The sequence below is a fragment of the Dendropsophus ebraccatus genome, chromosome 5, assembly GCF_027789765.1.
Source record: "Dendropsophus ebraccatus isolate aDenEbr1 chromosome 5, aDenEbr1.pat, whole genome shotgun sequence".
NCBI lineage: Eukaryota > Metazoa > Chordata > Amphibia > Anura > Hylidae > Dendropsophus > Dendropsophus ebraccatus.
The window spans coordinates 91,850,794-91,867,755 of NC_091458.1; the positions used below are offsets into that span (position 1 = coordinate 91,850,794).

General features: G+C 39.9%; 1 protein-coding gene across 1 annotated transcript in view; it reads left to right on the plus strand.

The window, feature by feature from the left end:
* Nucleotides 1-16,962, plus strand: part of NALCN (sodium leak channel, non-selective) — a 420,693-nt gene that overhangs the window by 322,951 nt on the left and 80,780 nt on the right. Inside the window, exons 19-23 of the mRNA XM_069970713.1 lie at nt 5,920-5,993; nt 9,777-9,878; nt 10,314-10,383; nt 15,644-15,735; nt 15,817-15,939. Of these exons, the coding sequence (XP_069826814.1) occupies nt 5,920-5,993; nt 9,777-9,878; nt 10,314-10,383; nt 15,644-15,735; nt 15,817-15,939 (461 nt within the window). The remainder of the gene's footprint in view (nt 1-5,919; nt 5,994-9,776; nt 9,879-10,313; nt 10,384-15,643; nt 15,736-15,816; nt 15,940-16,962) is intronic.

Here is a 16,962-nt window from a genome sequence, read left to right on the forward strand (position 1 = left end):
CAGTCCTGTCAGACTAATCTGATCATCTTATATGAGGAGGTCAGTTATAGACTGGACATTGTGTATCTTGACTTTTAAAAGGCATTTGATACTGTGCCACATGTAAGGTTGGTCCATAAAATGAGGATGCTGTGACTAGGGCAAAACATATTCAAACGGTTAAATAACTGGGAAATAGAGGGTGGTCATTGATGGAGCACACTCAGGGTTACAATTACTAGTGGGGTCCCGTAGGGGTCAGTGTTTGGCTGAGCGGACCTGAGAAGTCACGTCTCGGGCCCGCCTCAGACACCGGAAAGCGGCCGGGCACCGGAGCGACGCGATGCGGGACCCGCTGCTGGAACTGGGGAGGTGAGTGGACGTCTTTTCTTTCAGCCACCTCCTCCCCGGCCATATGAAAAAATAGCCCCCACTCTGGACAACCCCTTTAATACACCTGTGCAAAGCTCAAGAGAAAGTCCCAAGCGGGGACGGAACGCGTGGGGTTCTGTGGACGCTGATACAGATCCTCTTGTCTGGTGATATACATCTGTTTGGCTCCGGCCTTTTTTCCATTTACCTTGCATCTTTTTTGTATTTGTGTCTATTCTGTTTCATATTATTTTCACCAGTGAGGATCTCCTATACTTTTGTATGTCAGCTTGTCTTTGTACCATGTTTATCATACATGGTACAATGTTCGATTGGTTGTGCATTTTAAGTGTTTTTAACTTGTGTGTCCCATTTGTCGTTTTGTACCAATAAAATTTATTTTTGTCATACTCTAATTGACTTACTTGGTTAATATTCAATTTTGGATGTGCCACCGATACATTTGGCATGCTTTTGTTTGTGGGTTCTGAGTCAAGTTGATTCATGCCAATTCAGTTTGAGCACCCTAGGTAGCTTTTAGTGTGCTTATCTATTGAATACATCATTTTGTGGGGTAGTGCCTTGTCCGTTCTTGTAGTTCTAAGATTATTAAGCTTGATGCTATTTAGTTTAGAAGAAAGTTGTGTTAGGGGCGATCTGATCACAATGTACAAATATATGAATGGACAGTACAGAGATCTTTCTAGTGATCTTTTTATTTGTAGGCCTTTTAACCAAAGGGCAATCTTGTGCATCTAGAGGAAAGAAGGTTTCACCATCAGCACAATCACGCTGCAAGAAAATTTTACACTATGTTTCTTTGGGGCCAATAAAATATCACAAAAAGCACACAAAAGACTGTCAGCAGTTTTTCGTCTTTTTGGCTTTTTCTCTGGCAGTTTTTCTTGAGTTTTTTTGTGTTATTGTAAATTAGTAGAGGCATTTATTTCTTTAGTAGAAATCATGTGTTTATTTATTTCATGATTACAGGATTGCTATTCCTATAAAGTGTAGGGGGAGGAGGGAATAAACGCTAAACGTGGGGCTTGCTGCAATTTCACAAAATTAGAAACATACTGAAAAACACCATACTGCCCTGAAAAACTTTTCCCAATTGACTCTCAGCTAACATCCGCCCAAAGCATTTTGGGCCACAAAAACAGCATGCACCAATTTTGACATTTTTAGTGGCCCTTTTCAAGAAGAATGTCTAGTGTGATTCCAGCCTTATGCCTTATTAACGTGTCCATCATGGGATCCTTAATTGATTCGTGCTGCAATTGCGGGTCCACACTAGAATTTGGCCTTTTATTGCAGCACGGATTATGGCACATTGAAATGCATTGGTCCAAATTTCTGGGATGTGTCAATAAGGCCTTAAAGTGGCTGGTCACTACAACCTGCTCTAAACATCAATAGCAAATGTGAGCTATCATAAGCAAATTTCTTAGGGCACTGACTACTTGGGCTGTAAATTTGTCCAGCATTGAGCATAGGTGCTAATCTGCTGCGCTCCAGCAATTGCAAAACTATGATTCCCATCATGGCTGGACAGCTAAAGCTTTGGCTGTCCATGTATAATGGGAATTGTAGTTTTACAACAGCTGTAGGCAGCGAGTTTGACACCCCTGGCTTAGAGCCTTGATGTTTTGACCATATCACTTATTTTCTGCCAACAATCTTTGATTGCATCAAAATACATACATGACTATAGCCCCTCACTGTCTCCTATAAGCAGTCTGTTTAGTGATATATATGCAAAGGTCTCCATTCGCAAACTGAATTACACAGTAAAGGATTGTTCAAACTATCCAATAATCCTGTCTGCTATGTGACTGGAGTGCTCTATTGTGTCTGTAGGCTAATAATACAAGTATGTAGCTTACATTTTTCTATAGTGACATAGGGGATGGGTAATGTTAAATTCTATTATCCACACAAGCACATTTGGAGAATACTGAGAAGCTTGTCCTGCTTCCTGTTGATAACAAGCTTTGGCAGATGGTTCTATCAGTGTTTTGATTATCAAAGTATATCCTTTGGGAGCTTCATCATAAAATAGAATCACTCTGGTTATGATGGAATTCTTCTTGATTATTACATGATATTGGCATTCCAAACACTTTATATTTAGAAATATTTAAATGCTGTCAAAGCATAAACTGGAATTATTTTATTTAGGTCATTATATGGCAGATTTCCATCATACTGATTGTGATTCCTAAAGTATAATACATGCACCGCCAAGCTGCTTGTGACCTCAATCAGTCTTCCCACTCATTCTTGTGAGTCAGAGGTAAACCTACTAAATGATGTCTCGGTAACCATGGATCTGAAAGTTCAGTATGCAATTAGTAAACGATTGATAACAGAGATTTAAATACACCTGACCTTTCTGTCATACTTAGAGACTCTTCAGAGTCCATTTAGCTTGTTTACAGCAAAACCCTTTTTTCCATACAAACGTTAAGAACTAATTGAGATATGTGAATTATACAGACATTTGTTTTTCGCCATCATTTAAAACAGGTCATGGTGATCCACAACTCGAGAAAATGGAATGTGCAGAAAACATAATGTCAAAGCTGCTTCAAGTGGCTTTGTCATCCCGCTATGCTGCCCTCTGTAAAGGCAGCATAGCCTTATTTGCCAGAAGAGCACAAAAACACTTTGGTGGGAATGTATTGTTGGAAACTGATTGTTTTAGTTCAGTTTGTGTGCCAACATTTTGGTGCTAGAGCCCTGAGCCAATTTTCCAAATCATGTGCCACAATTTTTTAAGAGGAAAAAAACATTCATTGTCAGGACAGGTCAGAGTACACACAAGTGACACAGAGACAAGTGCTGCCCTGATGCTGTCCCATGCACACTGTCCCTGCCAGGTTGCCTCAAAGTGTGCCCCCCCACCTGGACACTGCTCTTTTTGAATTAATGGAGCCGCGCCAAAGAGGGGAGGAGAGATCCCCCGATGCTTCATGCTGGGCTGGTGCTCTGGAATAGACTGGCACTGTGCGCGGGAACTGTGCACCAGTTCAAAAAAAGAACTACGGCACTGACATCCCCACACCATCACCGATCCATTCATGTACAAACTTAAAGTGATGTACATTCGCTTTAAATTAATTAGCATTTTATTGCATGAAATACGTATTTGATCACCTACCAATCAGCAAGAATTCTGGCTGTCACAGACCTATTAGTTTTTTTTAAGAAGCCCTCCAGCTCTGCACTCATTACTTGTATTAATTGCACATGTTTGAACTCCTGTTGAGCCTGTTTTAACTGTATAAAAACACCTGTCCCCTCACTCAATCAATCACACTCTAAAGTTTCCTCCATGGCAAAGACCAAAAAGCTGTCTAAGGACACTAGGGACAAAACTGTAGACCTGCACAAGGCTAAGATGGACTACAGGATAATAGGCAAGCAGCTTGTTGAAAAGGCATCAACTGGCACAGCAAGGCACAATTATTTGAAAATGGAAGAAACAAAAAATGTTTGTCAATCTTCCTTGGTCTGATACTCTATGCTAGATCTCACCTAGTGGGGTAAGCATGATTCTGAAAAAGGTCCGGAATTAGCCCAAAACAACATGGAAGGACCTGGGCGATGACCTGAAGGGAGCTGGGACCAAAGTCTGAAAGGTTAGCTTTAGTAACGTCTGCCCTGTAAGGGTATGTCCACAATACGGAATCCCCGTGGATAGCTTCCAGCGCATTCCGGGTACGCTCCTGCTTTAAGTTCCACTCAGCCAACAGCCAACTCTGCCTAGGCATAGAATTGAGCCTATGGGACGCGTAAAACTTCAAGCAGGAGCGTAAGGGGAGCGAGCGGCAGAATCCACTGGAAGTTATCTGCACGGTTCCCGTAGTGTGCACATTCCCTAATTGCAAACAAAGGTTTCTGTGTCAAATATAAAGTTCTGTTTTTCTATTGTATTACATACCTATTTAATAAAATAAAATGAAAAATAATTATTTAACCCCTTCCTGCAGAAGGACATGAACCAGCTCTGAACCGCCGCGATCCCGGTTTATTTCTGCAGTTCGGGACCGGAGCTATTAGGACACTTAAATGAAGCTGACAGAGATGAAAGTTGCATTTAAATTTCCATTATAGTCCCATCCCTGGTGGTCAAGTGGCCGGATCCCCTTCTAACGATGCGATTATGGAAACGGGATCCATTGTACAGGCAGGGACTTGGCATTGGAATGACGCAAAAAAATCCCCATCCCTTATAAAAGTCTGAATTACCCCCCTTTTCCCATTTTATAACTAAAAATAAAGAAAGAAAGAATCATATTTGGTATTGTTGTGTGCGTAATCGCCTGAACTATTAAATTATCACATTTGTGATCTCGCACAGTAAATGGCGTAAGCGGAAAAATTTCCAAAGTGTGAAATTGCACATTTTTGACTGCATCAAATCCAGAAAAATTGTGATAAAAAGTGATCAAAAAGTTGAATATACGCAATTAAGGTACCAATAGAAAACACACATCACAGCCCCATAGAACTAAGGATAAAAGCATTATAAGGACGGGAATACAGCAATTTTAAGGAACTTTTCGTTTTTTTAAAAAGGTTTTAATTTTTTAAAAGCTATCAAATAAAATAAAATTTATGCAAGTTGTATATCATTGTAATCGTACCGACCAAAGTGCTGAAAGGCTATGTTCCCATATTTTATTTTTAACATAAACCATGTAGTATTCAGGTACATCTCTGTTCAGGTCCTCTATAATCAGAAAGTGACAACATCACATCAAACAACAAGTGAACATACTGTACACAGTTCTGTGCTGATATCTCCTGCCTTCATCCATGCTGTGTAAGGCTAGGTTCATACAACGTCTTTTTTTGGCCGTTCAATGGCCGTCTTTTTGGACATCTGGCATTTTGAGGTCAAATACTGTCTGTTATTTTGCAATAACATCTGTTATTTTAAAATAAGATGTTTTTTGTGGATCAGATTGCGTACTTGTAATCTACTGATCATGTGAATACATTGAAAACTACGAGCAATCATTTTTGCGGATCCGCAATTGTGGACACAATTACAGAACTTGTGAATAAGGCCTACACTGTGTGAATCCAGGAAGCTCCTCCTAGTGGTATATATTGGCAGACATTTTTTGTTTCTTTTTGGTATGGCTGCTTCTCCTGATTGTGAGACAACAGACCTCTATGTTGCTGAACCCCTTATGTCAATACTTTCCTGATATCAAGCCTTTACAAAGAAGTCTGGACAGCTGCACAGTTTGCCCTGTGGATAGAAAAGTGCTGAATAACATATGTATGCACTTGATTGCTTGTTATCATATAATTTAATAATGTATCAGTTCACACCTGCATAATCAGATTATAAGTGGTGCTTTCTATAAACTGTGAATACCAATTAGATTTTACAGATGTAATGTGAGTATGTTGATATTTCACACTTCTTGTTGTTTGGCATGTTCGCAGATCTGTCTTCATTAATTTTAGTTACAAGAAGCTACTAAAATCAAGAAATTTTCTATAATTGAAAAGTGCTGATTAATCATTTGTTTGTTTGTTTTTTTGCAGCTACGCAAGTCAGTTTTTAGTATCAGAGCAAGAAATCTCCTTGAAAAAGAAACAGCAGTAAATAAAATCCTGAGGTAACAATGATGATGGGTAGAAGTATTAAATATTTTAATGTTTTTAGTTTATATGTAATCAGAATTGTATTGACATCAGTCATAAAGGATACAACAGTACCAAATACAAAATAAAACTTCCACCTATGTCCGTAGTATGGTATACTTGCGAGATGTCATAACTTTTAAAAGTAATATTTTAAACAAGGAAAAATTGTATGTATGTATACAGAAGTTCCATAACAATGCATGGCATAACAATGCAAATGTGCAAGAACAAGCAATATTCAGGGTCGCAGAAAACTTTTAACAGCTAAAGAAAAGGGGAGAGGAAAAGAGAGAGAGAGACGGATAACGTGAGATGAGGAAAGGAGAGGGAAAGATAGATTTCCTAGCGGACTACACCAGAGAGACAAAAAAAAACAGGAAGAAAGATTAAAGTCATACTGACTAGACTCCAGGAAATTCCAGCCCAAAGCCTATCAAACGATTGAAAGAAACTCCTCAGAGTTCATAAACAGGTGCCATGGCAAACAGATTTTATTGAATTTGTCAGACCAATTGTGTGACTCTGCAATAATCTCTTCCATTTGTACGATTTCCCTGATTTCCCCTATCCATTCAGCAATGCTAGATTTGGGGGTTTTCCAATGGAGGGGAATCACCATCTGAGCACCCGTCAAGAAATTACATAAAATCTTTTTCTTAAGAGTAGCAACAGATCCAGGGATTTTGGAAAGGAATGTTATTTGGGGAGTGTTGATAACGGTCTTTCCAGAGTATGCTAAAATCTTATCCCGAAAATCATGTATGCCTGGGCAAGCCCACCAAATATGCAATATCTCTCCCGTCTCAAAAAGGCAGCGCCAACAGTGGTCTGATAATTCGTGATTGAAACATTCTGTGTAAAGTGCTAGGGCAGTAATACCATCTTAGTAATATTTTATATTTTTTCTTTTTGGCCTTAGAGGCCATGGAGATGCCATGGGACAATTGACATATCTTTTAGACTGATTCTTTTTCAAATGAGGTATTGAGGTCTGCTTCCCATTTGTCAAGAATAGAGCTCGAGTGGGGGTTGTCTAGGCATCTGGTAGACCACTGACAGGCAGAAAGTGTGTGAAAATAAGTCGCTCTAGTGAAGTGTGCTAACATACAAAGTCAGTTGACCAAACTCCAGCCAGGATAGCTGGTGTCCCTCTGACTGAGGCTAGGGTAGCAAGAGGCTAAATTACGTCCCGTCATTACGTTTTTGAGGCCAGGCTCCAAAAGCTAAGGAAATGGCCCATGCTTCAGCAAGTTTCGCGCACAACCCCCATTAAGTTAGAATATGGCTTTTACATGAAACAGCTTTGTCTGCCCGAAGTTTCAACTTAAACCTGACCTAAGCCTTAAAGCGACTCTGTACCCACAATCTCACCTCCCCCCCCCCCCCCCCCAACCACTTGTACCTTCGGATAGCTGCTTTTAATCCAAGATCTGTCCTGGGGTCCGTTCGGCAGGTGATGTAGTTATTGTCCTAATTTTTTGCATAAAATTATTCAGTACAATATATGTACAACAAATGATTCCTATAAAAGCTACAACTTATCCTGCATAATACAAGGTCTCATAAGTTCAGAGATTATTATCCCTGGAAGTTTTTTTTAACCTTTTCCCAAAACTAAAACTAGTTTTATGACTAAGGTGTTAAACATAGCTTAACCCCTTCACGACCGAGCTAATTTTCGTTTTTTGCTTTTTCTTTTTTTCCTCCTTGTGCTTAAAAGGCAATAGCACTTGCATTTTTACACCTACAGACCCACATGAGCCCTTATTTTTTGCGTCACTAATTGTAATTTGCAATGACAGGCTGAATTTTTCCATACAATATGCTGCAAAATCAGAAAAAAATTATATGCGCGGTGAAATTGAAAAAAAAAAACGCAATTCTTTTTCTTTGGGCGGGCTTTGTTTTTACGCGGTGTGTCCTATGGAAAATTCTGACATGTTATATATGTTCCACAAGTTGTTACGATTACAATGATATGTAACATGTATAACTTTTATTTAATTTGATGACTTGTAAAAAAATTAAACCATTGTTAACAAATATATGTTCCTTAAAATCGCTCTATTCCCATGCTTATAGTGCTTTTATCCTTTGGTCTATGGGGCTGTGTTTTCTTTCTATCGGTACCTTGATTGCGCATATGCGACTTTCTGATCGCTTTTTATTGCAATTTTTCTGGATTTGATGTGACCAAAAATGCGCAATTTTGCACTTTGAGATTTTTTTGCGCTTACGCTGTTACCGTGTGAGATCAGGAATGTGATAAATTAATATTTTGGGAAATTACGCACGCGGTGATACCAAACATGTTTATTTATTTATTTTTATTTATAAAATGGGAAAAGAGGGGCGATTCAAACTTTTATTAGGGGAGGGGATTTTTTATTAATAAAAACACTTTTTTATTTTCACATACAGTAATATGAAGCCCCCTGGGGGACTTCTATATACACAGCACTGATCTCCCATTGAATTAAATGCTGTGTATATAATAGAGCAATGATCCATCAGATCGGTGCTCTATTATAATGGTCTGCTGCAGACCATCTAAATAGATTGCCGAGCCTGGATCAGCATCATTCCGACGCTGAGCCCTGGCCGGCTCATTACAGCGGATCTCCCCTCCGCGATCGCATCGCGGGGGGGAGATCCCCCACTAGACACCAGGGAAAGAGGCCACATATACTATCCAAATGCAGCTGTCAGGTTTGACAGCTGTATTTGAATAGTTAATTAGCCGGCCGCTGCGATCGGACCACGCCGGCTAATACCCGCGGTCCCTGGCTGCACATAGCAACCGGGGACCGCAGGCTGCAGAGAGGGCTCACGCCGGGAGCCCTCTCTGTTTACCCTTAACGGCTGCATGAGGGGTATGATGCTGGAACTTCAGGTGGCCATTGAAAGTTCCCACATCCTGGTGAGTTCCTTGCACAAGCCCTATTAAAACTTAATAAGGCTGTTGAACGGAACCCACCATGGCCTAGGGCATTTCCTGACAACTCAAACTTCCAGCACCGGCTTTTTCTACAGTGTACGCTTTAAGGCCCTGTGTCATGTACAAAGTACATTTACCTGAGATGTGTATTTAAAATCTACAATAAATAAGTGACATTTTAGGGGGGGGGGGGGTTATTCTAATTCTATTGAGGCTGTTAAGTGGTTAAGAATACTCATAGAAGCTTCAGATGCCCATACATTTTCCATGTCATGGAGTATTTTTTTTCTTATGCTTTAAAAAAAATGGTTGACCATGAAATACATTAAGGGATAGCAGAGCAGGGACCATTTTTATAAGGCATAATGACAAGGCATTTTTTTTGTTTGTTTATGACAGACCCTGTAATATTACATTGTTAAAATACAATATAAATACATTAAAATAGAGTTTATTTAGAACCATGGAATGTCACATACTGTATATGTTCCATAAAATGTATACAATAGGGATTTCTGCTAAAGAAGGTTTAGTTTTTATTTTATAAATGTATAGTTTTTTACCCCCTTTCTATTTAAGTTACCTAACTTTTCCATGGCTTAATAAAACTGTTCAGCCCATACTTAGAAATATAAAAAAGGAAATACAAAGAAAAAGAAACCTATCCCATCTCCATTTTTGGTGCTGTATATTTTCGTGACCCATCTGACATAAAGTATATGTTTCCATTTGTAATATATTCTATCCAACTACTGAGTCTGTGTCTTTTTATGTTTTACAGTCTAATTTATTTTCCTTTGCAAATCATTTCTTTCAGAGCATGCACAAGGCAGCGCATGCTGAGTGGCTCTTTTGAAGGGCAGCCTGCCAAGGAAAGATCAATCCTTAGTGTGCAACATCATATACGCCAAGAAAGAAGGTAACTTTAGCAAGAATCTAGCAGACTTCCTTTTTTTCCCCATCTACCTAAAGAAAATAGAACATTTTCTGATTCATTTTTATCCGTCACAATATTGCAGAACCCAATATAACTACTACATTACCTCCCATTAAATCTAGTGTTGTAAAACTTGTTATTATAAATGTCACTCTATTCACATGCAACAGGACTATCAATTTAAAGATCAAAGAAAAGATTGTTTTCTTTGTTCAAGCAGATTATACATTATTTTACAAGGACGTAAGCCTCTAACCCCCCAGCTTTTATAAGTGACTTGCTTTTGAAATGCCTCACTTAGCCTTGAGCCCCATTCATTGTTTCTTTTTTCAGACATTGTCCATGGTTGCAAGTCAAGGCTTGATCAAATTTGTATCCCTTTAGTGTTATTCAATACAATTTTGTTGATTGTCGTAGGTCACTAAGACATGGCTCAAACAGTCAAAGAATCAGCAGGGGGAAATCTCTGGAAACACTAACACAAGATGTGAGTTCCATCATTGTCCATTTGTTGATATGATACATTGTTGTGTTAGTCGATGTACATTTTGCACATTTGATGTTTGTTGATGAGTACAATTTCTTTTCTAGTTTTGGCCATCTATACCCATGCACACATTATTTTGTTCATACTGCCATGCAACATTTTGTGACTTCTGTCATTGCTTTATTATTGGGGAAGAAATATATGGATGCAGAGGTGTGCTCTGAATGGTCTATGTTGCCACATAAAGGAATACTAGTATTTATAATATTTATACTGTGACATTACTGTGTATATTTTATTGACTTATTGTCATACTGTGTTTATTATCTTTGTGCTATGACATAACTTGGTTCTTAGTCTGTAGCTGTGAAATCATTTTTTTACTGTCATTTTGTCACTTAGTGCAGTAACCCTTTCCTAGGTCTTTACAGTATTTATTAGGCATATAATATCATATCCTTGCATTGTGATACGCTGGGATTGTTATGACTGTACTACTGTGGGGAGTAACTCTTTACTATTATTTCAAAGTGTTTATTATCAGGTATTGACCTTTTAATGTGCATCATAGCAGCTAGTACAGAGCTAAAAGAAAACTGAAAATAAGGCCATGTTCACATAGACTTCTGCAGCTAAAACTCTAAGGCTGACCTGTAACCTTCTACAACTTCATAATCACAAGGCTAGGGCTGCACAAACATCGATCATCGATTCATGCATCTGCTTGCTTTAAAGGAGAAGTCTGACGTTTTCTAAAAGTAACAACTTACCTCTCCCCATGTCCGTGGTAAGCCGCGGGACCCCCGCCGGTCTCCGGAATCACTGGGGTGTCCACGTCACAATCTGGCTGATGGACTCGCTACTCAGGCAGTGAGTGACTGGAGCGGGACACCGCTCCAGTCATTGATTTGGTGAGCGACCAGTCCATCAGCTGGGACAGGCATTTGACTTCTAAAATGACTTCCGGCGGGGGTCCCACGGGCACGGGGAGAGATTAATAGTTAATCAATTCCGCCCCCCTTCCCCCGCAGGTCTACAGCTTTTAGAAAACGCCTAATTTCTCCTTTGATATGATCAAAGACAGTGATCAGCCAAGTGAATATTTACGCACTTGTTGGCTGATCGCTGTCTCTGTTACATAGGGGGATATGTACCTTATTCATTTATTTATGTTTCTTTTATAATATAACATTATGAATTTTTCATAAATTTAACAGTTATACATCTTATTCACAAACAATATGTTCATGACTTTTACTTTACAATTAAAATCACAATAAAATTTTTTTGTTCCACCTCGTCTCCTGCCATGTCATAAATTTTGTCAACTCATGAATAAAATTATAAAATCTATGTCTTTCCTCGGTCAAACAATATGCATCAGCCACTTACAGATACTAAAATCTGTGCTTTAAAGTGACTCTGTACCCACAATCTGACCCCCCCCCCCCCCCCCCCCCAAACCACTTGTACCTTCGGATAGCTGCTTTTAATCCAAGATCTGTCCTGTGGTCCGTTCGGCAGGTGATGCAGTTATTGTCCTAAAAAAAACTTTAAAACTTGAAGCCCGTGCCAAACGGGAGTATCTGTGCCCTAACTTTGCACAACCTCTCTGTCCCTCCTCCCCGTCCTCATCATTAATCATTAGGAATGCTCCAGGCAGATTGCCTCCTATTCCCCACTTGTGGCAGTCCGGCACATGGGCTGGATCGCTAAGGACCTGTGCAATGTTCAGCATGGAGAAAATGTTTCAGTGGCATTCCTAATGATGGAGAGGGTGGGGAGGAGGGACGGAGGGGTGGTGCAAAGTTAGGGCACAGATACTCCCGTTTGGCACGTGCTTCAAGTTTAAAAGTATTTTTTTAGGACAATAACTGCATCACCTGCCGAACGGACCACAGGACAGATCTGGGATTAAAAGCAGCTATCCGAAGGTACAAGTGGTTTGGGGGGTCAGATTGTGGGTAAAGAGTCGCTTTAACCCAAGAATTATACATGTCCTTCAGCTGCTCAAACCCTATGTGTAATATGTGTATATACGTTCCTACTGCATATGCTCCATGACTGAAGTTCTTACTGATGTGTGCGGGACCGCTGCACTGAGAGTGTTCCCGCACACATCAGTGTGTCTGAGGCCGGAGGTAATGAGAGGCAGCTGCTTATTATTAACCTCTTAAACGCCGCCATCTATAGCAATCGCAGCATTTAAGGTACTCAGTGACAGAACAAGCTTCTGTTACTGAGTGATCGGGACCCCCGCGGCCATGCAAAACCGACATAGTCCGCCGAATCCAACGTAATCCTCTGGATACCGATATCTAAAAAACAAAAGGGGAGACAAAAAAAAAAGGCAGGAGCAGAACACTCATCATTTTGACAGGTGTTCTGTGCCTTACAGTATGCAGCATCTTGCCACAAGGTTAAGTGAGAATGCATCAGATTCACACACAACTTTTCGGGTGCCATACTGAACAATGTGGCCCCGAGGGGGTTAAGTAAGGATTAGAGATGAGCGAACCTCGAGCGTTAGCCACTTGATTAGCAGGGGCCGCTGAAGTTGGATAAAGCCTTAAGGCTATGTTGAAAACATGGATGTAGTCATTGGCTGTATACATGTTTTCCAGACAAACTTAGAGCTTTATCCAACTTCAGCAGCCCCTGAAGTTGACATTTTTATTGCTGTTGTTCCAGAATTTAAGAGCAGTGTGAAGCCACTTTAACCCCTAATACCCGTCATGCGGCCGTTAAGGGTGATCAGAGAGGGAATAGAGCGATTTAAACACGTTTAGTTTTTTTAAAAGGTTTACATTTTTTAAAAGCCATCAAATAATATCAAAGTTATACAAGTTACATACCGTTGTAATCATACAACAATAGATGTCAATTTTACTACAGGGCGAACTGTGTAAATACGAAACCCCTTGAAACAAAAGGAATTGCACCTTTTTTTTCCAAATTTCACTGCACATATAATTTTTTTCAGCATATTTTATAGAAAAATTAAGTCTGTATTTTCAAAGTATAATTGGTGTCTCAAAAAGTTAGGGCTTATGTGGGTCTGTAGGGGGAAATATGCAAGCGCAGTGGCCTTTTACACATGAGGAGGAAAAAACGAAAACGCAAAAATGAAAACTGGCTCCGTCCTTAAAGGGTTAAAAGAAGGTGCTGTTAAATTAGTCATTTAGGGTGTATTTTAGGGTCCAAGCACACACACCATATACGCAGCATATTTTCTGCTGCAATACGCAGCAGATACGCAGCAGATTAGATCTAAATAACTGAACACAGCATCAAATCTGCACCATCAAATCTGCTGCAGATCTGCTGCGTATACGGTGTGTGTGTTTGTACCCTTAAAAATATTTTTGGCCCGTGTTATAGACTGGGTTTATACATAGTATTATGGTTAGTATTTGGGCCTCAACTTAGCCACCATTTTGGTTAGTATTCTTAGCAAAAAGAAGAGTTGCACCAAAATGAGGACAGAATAATCACCAAAATACTATGTGTAGTAATCCAGTCTGTGTTATAAAAATAAACACAGTTGGAACATGTAAAATTCTTGCTATACATGTTATTTATTTGTAATACAAAAGATATACGTATATAAGGCTAAATGTCTTTATTAGCATGGACTGTAATCCTGCATAGGCACCTTACAATTCTTTTAGTGCTGTGCTTTGCAGTTCATTTGGGTTATCAAAATACTATTAACTCCTAGGAGTGCAAATAGTAATGGAAATGGCCCTTCATTTTTGATACCTACAACATCTTTTAGCTGTGGAGCTTGCATGTATTTGAAGGGGCATTCCGGAGATTTAAAGAAACAGATTTACAAATTAATTCAGTTTGGAAAAAAAATCAAAAATCTTCTGCTGCTGTATGCTCTACAGGAAGCGTGGTATTCCAGTCTGACACAGTGCTTTCCGTTGCCACCTCTGTCCAGAGCAGCAGCAAATCCCTATAGAGAACCTCTTCTGCTCTGGGCATTTCCTGCCATAGACAGAGATGGCAGCAGAGAGCACTGTGTCAGACTGCAAAGACAACACCACTTCCTGCAGGACATACAGCAGCTGATAAGTACTGAAAAGTTGGCGTTTATTTTAAATAGAAGTAATTTACAATTCTCTGCCACTTTAAGTGAGACAATGCGGTTTATGAGAAAATGAGTTTTTATAAGATACTTTTAGGATTGGTGGATGTTCTTATACATACACATACACCTTTCTCTATACCTTCACACATAATAATATGTGTGCCTCTGTGGTAATTAGCTAGGTCATCCATAGTGTCTATCTGTTTATCTGGTTGTAGTATAATTTACAAAAAGATGATTGTCAGCGTAAAATCTTCTATAAGGGGTTACAATTATGTTCTATTATTTCTAAACCACTGGGTTAGTGGTGTTGTGCATAAAAGTGCCTCCCCATTGCTTAGGGAAAAGGAGGATTATCCTACCCATGCTTAAGCATACAGAAATAATCACCTAATCCGCATACTTTCTACTCATGTCCTTGAGGGCGACAAAGGTCTTTATAATGCAGAATTTTGAAGTATAAGATTTCGGTGTTTCTGATTTTTGCAACAGTTTCTGCACATTTTTTATGTCTTTTTTTTTTTTAATTTATAAAGCATTGTATCACGTCACATTGTGAGGGTGCTCATCGGACAACTGACAGCTGCAGCAGCTGTCATTTGGACATACAAATGGCTCCTGAGCTCCATACACCCCATCTAGCCCATTACTTAATATGGGTAGTTGACAACAGGTTAAAACCTAAAACTTTAATGCTTTTGGCTTGTCACTTAAAGAACTCTATTTATCTCCATAGAATATTCATTAAAATGGTCCTGTTTACTGCTTGAATGGTGTTGATACCAGTGAGTACTTTGAGTGTATAGTGTTGGGACTTATCTCCCATATACGGTAAGTGGTGGCAGCTTTTTTTACTCCTGGGATGTGTACACTGTTTGTACTTGTAATGCTCACTTTGAAGCCTGATTGAGGGTAAAATGTGAGATTTTGATGAAAGTATAAGGGGCTAAGTTTCAATACAAGGCACAACCTGTAGGCGACTATGGCATAGTTTTTGTTAGAAAGCTGACATGTTTTTCTGATCCATGATGACTCATTTAATCATTTTTTTTCACATAGGAAATCCCCTTAAAAGCTCATTTTTTTCTTTCCTTTTGTGTCAATGTTTCCTCATCAAACACGAACCAAAACAAGCCTTATTCTATTTTTATCTGAATACTGTAGCACTCCAATACTGTAAGGTACAGAAATGCCCAGAGAGAAGACAGTGAAATAAAAATGATCCAAGAAAAGAAGGAGCAAGCGGAGATGAAAAGGTACATGTGCTTTCATGTTCATGGATTTTAGAGTTTAATGATGGCATGGTGACTAAGATAGTCTTGTGTACTTTTTACTAGGAAAGTTCAAGAAGAAGAATTAAGAGAAAATCATCCATATTTTGACAAGCCCCTTTTCATAGTCGGTCGGGAGCACCGGTTTCGAAATTTCTGCCGTGTGATTGTACGGGCAAGATTTAATGCGTGAGTAAACAAAAAGAAAAACATGTCAATAAACTTTTAAACTTGCCTTTACAAAAAAAAAATAAATAAAATAATATATATATATATATATATATATATATATATATATATATATAGTATCCTGTGTAGGCAGACAAACACTATAGAAAATGGGTCCCCCATAGAGATGAGCAAATCACTGATCTTGCTTCGTTGAGATCAGAGATTTGCTCATCTCTAGTTCCCCAGTCTGGACTTACCCTCTGTTATATAGCACTAAAAGCTTTTAACAAATACTTCTTTCCCGCTCTAATAGATTACATATAATTGCACATTTCTCCAGAAGGAGGCTCTGTAATACAAATGTATGAATGACTGTAGAGTAAGCAATAACAACTGATTACTGTATCGCAAGCTTTGCCAATTTTGGGTCAAACTTGTTAAGATTTGTGAATCGAAACTTAACTCATTTCAATAAAACAGCTAAACTATAGTAGCTACAGTACTGGGACTATAACAGAAGGATGAATTTATTAACCCCTTCCCGCATTTGGACGTACCGGCACGTCCAAATCTGCAGACCATTCCTGCAGATGGACGTGCCGGCACGTGCTCGGGATGACAGGGGTGCAGGAGCCGCGCTCCTGTCATCCCCGGCGGGCCCCGGCTGTCAGTGATAGCTGGGCACCCGCCTCAACTGCCGAGATCCGGGCCGTCCCCGGATCTTGGCATTTAACCCCTTAGTGACCGCTGATACGGCGGTCACTAACGGGCCTTATTCTCTGCCATCAGCTTTGGCAGAGAATAAGGCTGCGGCGCCGGGAAGACCCCCACCCTGTCCCCCCAGCTACCGGAGGTAGCTGAGGGGTTGGGGCAGTGTGTGGGGTCCGTCCCGGCCGGCCCCCGTACATCCCGGACGGCCCCCTATTAACGTTATAGCGGTGGCCGCCGGTACCGGGCATTGCCAGCGCCGCCGCTGCCTTTCATCTTCCCCCACCATGAATCCACGGCGGGGGGAAATGAAAAAACTGTCCCTCAGACCCC